The sequence below is a fragment of the Aplysia californica genome, unplaced genomic scaffold (genome assembly GCF_000002075.1).
Source record: "Aplysia californica isolate F4 #8 unplaced genomic scaffold, AplCal3.0 scaffold00308, whole genome shotgun sequence".
Lineage (NCBI taxonomy): Eukaryota > Metazoa > Mollusca > Gastropoda > Aplysiida > Aplysiidae > Aplysia > Aplysia californica.
The window spans coordinates 826794-835550 of NW_004797578.1; the positions used below are offsets into that span (position 1 = coordinate 826794).

The 8757-nt window shown below is 41.0% G+C and overlaps 2 protein-coding genes across 2 annotated transcripts in view; one reads left to right on the forward strand and one right to left on the reverse strand.

The window, feature by feature from the left end:
• Positions 1-1736, reverse strand: part of LOC101861296 (sterile alpha motif domain-containing protein 9) — a gene marked incomplete at its 5' end in the record, with an annotated part of 14219 nt that extends 12483 nt beyond the window's left edge. Inside the window, 1 exon segment of the mRNA XM_005102017.3 lies at positions 1648-1736. Within this exon segment, the coding sequence (XP_005102074.2) occupies positions 1648-1736 (89 nt within the window).
• A 3406-nt stretch (positions 1737-5142) lies between these two features.
• LOC101864468 lies at positions 5143-5840 on the forward strand. Its single transcript, XM_005102029.1, has 2 exons — positions 5143-5384; positions 5690-5840. Exons 1-2 carry the CDS (start codon positions 5143-5145, stop codon positions 5838-5840), a joined length of 393 nt encoding a protein of 130 aa, XP_005102086.1.
• The last annotated feature ends 2917 nt before the right edge of the window (positions 5841-8757 follow it).

Sequence of the window (8757 nt, forward strand, 5' to 3'; positions counted from 1 at the left end):
CGGTGTTTTTTTCTACATTATATTATAACGACACTGCCCAAGACATCTATCCGTTTCACAACACTTTTCTCCTCGACAATGAATGGCTGTCGTAACAATTTTGACAGTAGGCCCCCTATACAGTAAACTTAATTTAAGAATAAATAATCGTCCAACCCCATATTCCTGTTGCAGTGGAAAGATTTCAAATCTTCATCTTCATTCCCCAAGCCAAAAACTAAAATTTTGAACAGTTTAAAGCAGAATTCATACTCCATGTTAATAATCATATATCTATTGCATTTATAAAGTAGGCCTATATACTAAACTCGCCCAAAAAAGTCAAGGAACAACTTGTGTTTTCACCTGTCAAATTTAAACCAAACTTGGCAAACGCACTGATGACTTGACAGTTTGCCTGTGCAGCAAATTTGCCAATCAGTCAAATAGAGGCTGCAAGAACGATGGCGAGCGACCGGAAGGGTCCAGGACAGGCCTCAACCACGGCCGCCCCGTTCGACCAACAGCAGCACCGACCGATTCATCTTCAGACAGGCCGTGACGTCATGGATCACTACTGCAAACGCCATCAGGGACCAACTATGGGTGACAGTCAATGTCCACGAGAGCGAGGAGATGGTAAGGAACTGTATCCGCAGAGTCAAGTTTGCTTTTCGTGTCCCTGCAAGGCACCCAAAGCACACGCCGCCCCACAAAGCAGCTGGCCGGGCGGGGTCTGCTCGCCATTCACAGTGGACACAATGTCAGTGGGACCAGGTAGTCTTCTCGAACGAATCCAGATTCAACCTGCTGCTCTCAGACAGGCGAGCCCACGTCTGGAGGCGCCGAGGAGAGCTGTTCTACCCTGAGTGCATCCAGCAGGTGGTGCCCTACAGTGGAGGGTTTGTTCTGGTGAGGGGAGGCTTCTCAGCTCATCACAGGACCCCCTGTAGCATATACAGGGCAATTTGACCGTCGCAAGGTACAGGGAGAAAATTCTGCGTCCCCTTGCTGTTCCTCTCTAGCAGCAGATTAGACCCCAGGCTGTACTGCAGGACGACAACGCTGCGCCACATCACGCACGCATTGTGGGGGATTTCCTGCAGCAGCGAGCTGTCACTCGCATGGGCTGGTCAGCTTGTAGTCTGGATTTGAACCCAATAGAGAACACATTAACCGGTGGATAAGAGACAACCACCCTCCTGCACAAAACCTTCAACAACTCATGGGTTGCGTCATCCAGGAGCGGCAGAACCTACTGCAACAAGTTCTCCGAAGGCATGTCCTGTCCATGCGTCTATGTTGTGCCGACTGTTTGATCAAACGGATTGGCTACACCCGCTATTGACAATGTTCATGAAAAACTATGGCAGTTCAGACTTTTGAAATCCGACCAGTGTAACTTACATTCACTTTACATTGAACTTCCCGTTCTTGTTGAAATCTGAAATTGTACACACTTAATCTAAAGAGTTGAAAGCATCTTTTTTGAAAAAATGAATAAATTCGGATAAACTGTTCTTCAGTTATCTTTCTTTGAATCTTTGTTCCTTGACTTTTTTGTTTGAGTTTATTTGGATTATATTTCAATTTATTCAGTCACACAGATGCCACTGTATAGAAATAGCAATTACCAAAAACAAAGAAAAATGTGAAACAAAGCCAAACCTGATTCAGGCTTCTCCTGAGACGCTTTGGAAAAACATGTTTTGGTCGTCAGCTTTACATGTCTTTTTATTGCAAGGTTCTTAAAAAAACTGTGTGAAGTTAAGGAATTCACCTAGGCCCGAGGAAAGCAAAATATACATATATATATATATATATATATATATATACATTGACTAATTTTTCTTTCAAAATAATATGTGTGGCAGCGTGGTAAAATCAGGCACTCGTGAAAGTGAAGAAACTGGCATTTTTTCACAGGTTTATTTATTATTTTTTTTTCATCAACATTTTTCATGCCCATTAACTCACTCAGCCCTGGGGCCGAGGATCCAGTCTACTGGTTGTGCCTAGCGGTTTAAGGTGTTTCAGTAAAATCGGAAAAAAGCTAAATCAACTTCAATCGCCGTAATATTTTACACACAATTTTTTTAGTCATTTACAGAATTCGAAAATATTTGATAGTCTGTGAGATATTGCCATTTGAAAAGGGTCAGCAACACAAATTGAAAAGTGGCTCGGATGAAAGACCAAGACTCGTTCTAATTTTTCACTTAATCACCAGGTGCTAAATTATTTTCTGCAGGTCGAGAAAGCAACCTTTGCCTTTGTAATAGTCGGTTTCTTAAAGAAATGGCCAGGGGTCACATATAAGTTATAGAATACAGTCTGTTCTTATTTGATGTGAGTTTATGCAATATTCCGAGGAAAAAGGTCTACAGAGTAAACAAAAAGTGAAGAAAGAAAGTGCATTCAAATTTTGCACCCCCTCACACGGTTCACGAATATATAGCTTTTTTTGGTTCTAAATTTGGGCTTGCACTTTGAGTCATAGTCTGTTTCAAACAAAAAATGGTTACTCTTTTAATTAGGCTATGGTCTGCTTCACACAAAAGTAGTGTTTTCGTCGGAGACCAGTCACGAGAGCGGAATTTTCCATACCCATACTATTGGCGTTAGGGCTGGGTGAGTTAAAGAACTTCACATATAATGCCCTATGAGACAAAATCATAGTGGTTATTTTGAAAGAAGGCACCAGACTCGTGGGTTTTGGGGGTCCTTTTCCATTTCATCAGATGAGAAGCTAAATCAAACCAGCATGAAGGGAGAGCTGAACAAAAGACAAAGTAGGCCAGGAGCAACATCGCCATCCTATGTCAGAGAGACTGTGGCATATAAGAAGCAGTCGACCCACAGGAGATTCACATCTCTTGCAGGCAAAACAATACATTTTTGTGTCCCCCGCCCACTACGGCAGATCACTGATTCTACTTGAAAAGAAAACCTCAAGGAAGGAAGACAACTAACTTTTTCTGTGAATTTTGGTGCACAGCATCCGAGGGGTCTACCTGTCTGTTCATTTTTTCAGAAACACACTCATCTATGACAGATTTGTAGCACTGTTCAAATCAGAAGACTTTTCCAGTTTGTATGTAGTCTCTTCATTATGAGTGTGTTTGTGTTTTAGGGCCTTCAAAATGGCAACGTGCACTGCATTTTTCTCCAGAAGTTGAGATTGTTTCAGAATGCTATCAGGTCTGCTGGGATAAAAATATAATTATAGGCCTAATGTGCATAGAGACAGCTGTTGAGTGGGAATTTGGGCTATTATACAAGCGCTACTTATCTGTCACTATGACATGAATATCTCATGAGCAAAAATGTATACGATGAATCAGTGAGAAAAAGAAATGAGCTGTAACAATTTCTTTTCCTAAACCTGTATCATCTTCACAAGTGTAGGTACTGTTTTAAGCAAACTGTTCTTGACAGCATACAGAAAGACTAGCTTGTTTTGAGGAAACATGTTCGCTTCATTATAAAGTACCTGGTTTGATCAAAGATTCACAAAAATGATGTCAGGGTAGGCAGGCATGATGGCCAGCAAACAAGCACAAATCCTGAAGGTCTAGTGTTCATGTAACATGAGTTCAAGATCTCTATAAAGGACATTTTAACCAACTTAAAAGATATAAGAGTACCGTACTTCTGAAAACTCCATACGTTTGAAAGTGGAGAGACACTGTTCTACAACAATCAATTGCAGAAAGTGTTGATAATCTTTCTTTTGTCTAACTCGCTGATATGACAGAGGCATGAAAAACAGGACTTTCTTGCCATTTAATGTTTTTAAAACTTGCACACCCTACACAATAACATAATATAAAATGTCAAGGAAAAACAGAATCCTCTACCGCCGCTTTACAATCACTTATCCACAATCTAGTCATCTTCTTTTTCTTCTTGCCCAATAACGTCATCTCCAGATATAATTTACCAGGATTTTACGCTCAATGACCTGTGTATCCGTTCCACTTTCCTAGATTGTGAGCAAGCCTGAAACTCTGCACAAAGGATTCCTTCCCCAGAGAATGATTTGCCTCTATACCATATCAGCATAATTTACCTTTCAGTTGTTAGAACATTTTTATGAGATAGGTCCTACCACCATTCATCACGGCGCACCGGCAGTGGAATTTTAGTTGCATCGGGAGGTTCCCCGCCCAGCGCCTTATCACGTCGGGGTCACAACGGTCAGTTCCCTGTTGCCGCTCTGTCTGGGCTGATTTAATTTTTGGTACTTTTCAACATAAAGCTTTAGGTGTGTCCTTGTATTTATGGTAATTATCCCTTTATGCACCCAAAGCATGCATTTCTGCTCTTGAGAGTAAAAAGAGAATGGACATTGTAACTTGTCCGGTTATTTCGTTACACGCGCTGATGTCGGCAATGTTAAATTGTAAATTTTTTTGGACCAGTGTGAATGAAATAAAAAATCAATATGAAAAAAAACGGCAAGATAAACACTCTCGAACTTTTGGAACATGAATGATATAGCATTAGTGCAGATACTCAGAAAAGATGGTATCCGTGCACATACAAGGAGGGACGTCCAGAAAGTAAGCACCGTTTTCACATCTCTCTCAACTGGGTTATGATATTCCCGATTTTTGCACCACAGTGAGCTGATGTGTTCAATACTGAACCGGAAAGAGCCCTCAGCTTCCATCATGCCGTTGTAAACAACAATCTACAACACTTGTAAAACATCTCATCCAGTTTTTTCCCCGCCATTTTACACAGACACATTTTGTACCAAACATCCTACACCCTTTTGAAGCTTCAACATGTCTTCCAAGATTTAACATTACGCTGACAGTGAAATTCGGTCGGTTATTCGTTTTCTGACTGCAAAGAACACGAAGCCTAGCGACATTCATAGGAAGATTTCTGAAGTGTATGGTGAAAATGTAATGGGCGAAAGCATGTGGTGCAGAAATGGGTTCGCATGTTCAAAGAGGAACGAGAAATTAAAATGTGCATGATGAACCAAGGAATCCATCTTTGGTCAGTAGATCTAATGATTTGATAAACAAAGTTAACATTGAGGTAAAGGAAGACAGGCGTTTTACCCTTTCCTCACTCTCTTCAAACTTTCCTGAGATTTCAAGATGGCTTCTGCATGAAATCGTCACCGACCATTCGGGTTATCGAAAGATGTGCTCACACTGGGTACCCAAGCAGCTGACACAAGCGCATAAGGATCAACGGGCTGCCAGCGCATTGACATTCCTGACAAATTACATTGACGAAGGAGATGATTTTCTTACTCATATTGTGACGGGGGATGAGACCTGGTTGCACCACCCCACGCCCGAGTCAAAGCAGCAGTCGAAGCAGACAGATTCGTCCCAGCAAAAAAAAGTTCAGGCAGGCCGCGTCAGTAAAAAAAAAGTTGTGTACAGTGCTTTGGGACAGACAAGGAGTGTTTTTAGTAGAATTTTAGGGAAATGAGATGACAATTTATTCTGATGTGTACTGCAACACACTTTAAAAACTGCGTAGAGCGATTCAAAACAAAAGAAGAAATGCTTAGCAAAGGCATTGTTCTGTTTCACGAAAATGCAACTCCTCATAGGTCTGCATAGACCCAAAACCTGATCGCCTCCTTCGGATGAGAACAGTAGAAGCACCCATCGTACAGCCCAGACCTGGCTCCGAGTGACTTTCATCTGTTCCTGTCTTTGAAAACGTTTTTGGCCAGGCAGGACTTCGACTCAGACGCTGATCTCAGGGGAGAGACTCGACATTGGCGGACATCGCAGTCGGCAGCTTTCTATGATGAGGGCTTTCGGAAGCGCGTCCCACGCTACGACAAATGTCTCAACAGTTCTGGTGACTACGTGGAGAAGTAGTCATAATATGAGCTATTCAAAAGTAAATCGTTTTGATTGAGAAAATTATTTCTTTTATGACTATTTTTAAAAAAACGATACTTACTTTCTGAACGTCCCTCGTATTCGGAGGAATTACTTCACAGCGAATAGTGTACCAGACGGATAAAGTTCCAAATTAAAGCTTTCTGCCCGTACAACTTTATGTGTATAATATAATCGTGAATATTCACATACTTTCTCGAAAGTTTACAAAAATTACCCTCTATGAAAAAGTACAAATCGATATTAGGGCCAGAATACATCTACGATGTAATACAAGAACAGTAACCGTTACACTCCAAGTTTTGTAAGTTGACTGAATAACAGGGATGACTTCTCATAACTGGGTAATAAGAATAGTTTCTAGTTTACCGATGACACTGAATCAGCACCAGACTTTTCCAGCTTTCATTTTTATATCTATGACCATTTAAAATAACAGACAATTTTCAGACTTCTTTACATTCATAAGTGTCTGCGTATATTTCTGACACATAAACTAAGAGAATGAAAGTGCTAGCTGTCATTATTTTTATTCCATAGAAGATCAGGAAGTTCATCTCTACCCATGTATTTACACAGTTTTTTGTTTTTTTTAAATCGCATAATATATCTTTCTTAGTTGTATGCAGGCTGCCACAAACACAGCATGATTCAAGAACAAACGCAGAGTAACTTTCTCTTGTTTGATGGTAAAACAAAAGCTAACACTGATTCGAGTGTCTTTTGTCAAAAAAAGGAGATGTGCATCTTTGTTCTCTTATAACTTGATTATTACTACAGGGAAACTCAGATTGAACGAGGTCGCCGGGACGGACCTAAAATCTCGTTGAATCCAAGTGTTTGTTATAGCAAACATGAGGTTTTGTGTAAATATAATTACAGACACTGAGCAAATAATGTGTAAAGAGAAGTGCCTGAAATACCTGCATTTATGAACTGTGCAAAAAAAAGAACGATTCTTTCAAATGCATGCCTGTGTCATCTCGATTGTTTGCCAAAAAGTTGTGATGCTGTGTTGAGCTTAATATACGGCAACTTTTGATTCCATAGACCAGCGCACAACTCATTACGTAGATCTACGTCAAGACTAGCTTATCATTGTAATAATGATCAGTTGCCCGGGGAAAAAATGATTGTGATGGGTTTGTATCTGCGACGTTCAACACCCAGACGGCTGGCGCCCCCCTTCCCCACGACACACACAGTCACACGTAGGCAGGCCGCCTATCCAACCCCGACAGATGCTAGAGTAGACACGTGCGCGTGGCAACAACGCATGTGTTGGTATGAAAAAAGGACGCTGATTGGTTGCATGCAATCGGCTTAGTGAATGATGGTTCCCGATGCAGGGGCAATGGATGGTTTCCGGGAATAGAGTAAGTTCGTTCTGGGAGAAAAATGAGCGAAGCCACGTCTGCGGGGTGATGTTCACCCTGGAAGCGACCTCGTTGAATCCGAGCTCGCTGATCTAAGTGCTTGTTGAATCGGGGTTACTTTTTTTTTTCAATTTTAAAGAAGAAAAAAAACCCCGGGGAATCTATCTCTTCTCGTTGAATCCGAGTTCCACTGTATTGTGCAGATTTAAGATTTCTCATGGTAAAAGACATGATATTCGTAGTCACTTTGACACTGATTTTGGAGAGATCTGTCGTGCCGTGTTTAATCTCTTAGTTGCCGCGCTCGTAGAATTTATGGGCCTGAACCATAATAGCGCTGTGCCTAGGGCCCGTAGAATTTACATGACTGTGACAGAGGTTGTTTTGACACCAATTTTAAGGGAAGTTACTGCTATTATAACTGAGGTACCTTCCCTTTATGTCTACCACCATCCCCCCCCCCATTTGAAAGAGTCAGATTCAGATTTTAGCTCAAATAGAAGATTAGATCTAGATCTACTAACACCTCTACCACACAAAAATGATTTATCGGCAGTAAACACAGACGGCCTTACAGGCATGTATATACAGGATTTTAAGAGCGTTGTATAAGGTAGGAAAAGCCTCTTGTCACTTCCTCTTTATCTGCAGACACTCGCACAACACATATTCCCCTTTTTTGTCTCAGTTTATCATTACTCGAATGTGAGTTGTTTTATGTTGTTTGGTGGTGTTGTTTTTGGCATCATGTTACTAACTCCAACGTCCAACTTTTCTCCATCTAAAATTCTATCAATAGAAACATGGTTCAATTTAAAATGTACATATGCATAAATTAATAAGCAAATATTCAAAAATAAAAAAGTTATGGAACGTAGAATGGGGTCACCCCTGAGCCGCCTTGGTTCACGGTATTTTCGCCAGCACATGGGTCTATTTACCAGCAGCATTGAAGGGGCTAAATAAACAATCATTTATTCATAAATAAGTAAGTAACTAAAATAGGACAAATTGAGTACTCCACAAACATTAGTCTAGAACAAAAACTAAGGCACAGAAATTAAACATTCCAATGCAAAATTAATCTCAAGAAATTGAGCTTTTCGTACATTAGTGGTGTAATGGTTTGCTGTGTGGGATGGGAAAGAAGTTATATCGTTTCAAACGTAGACAAAAATGCGAACTTCTTAACCGACACCGGCAAGGTCGCTTCTGGGCTCATTATCCCCGTGACCCCGAGCCGGGGATCCCCAGCGGGCTGCTGAGACACGGTAACTAAAACTAACAGAATCAGGCAAAAAGTGTCCAGTGTCATGTGAACTGCATTGATTCAATAAATCGGTCAGAATGAAAGTAGGGATGAGGATGACATCATAAAAAACATTTCATAGTGTCATAGCAGAGAACTACAAACCCGGACAAGACACACCGATGAAAGGAGAGAACAAAATTGAGCCTGTACTTGGTTTTAAAGCCTAGACTTCGGCATATAACCCCAAAACACAACCAACTACACC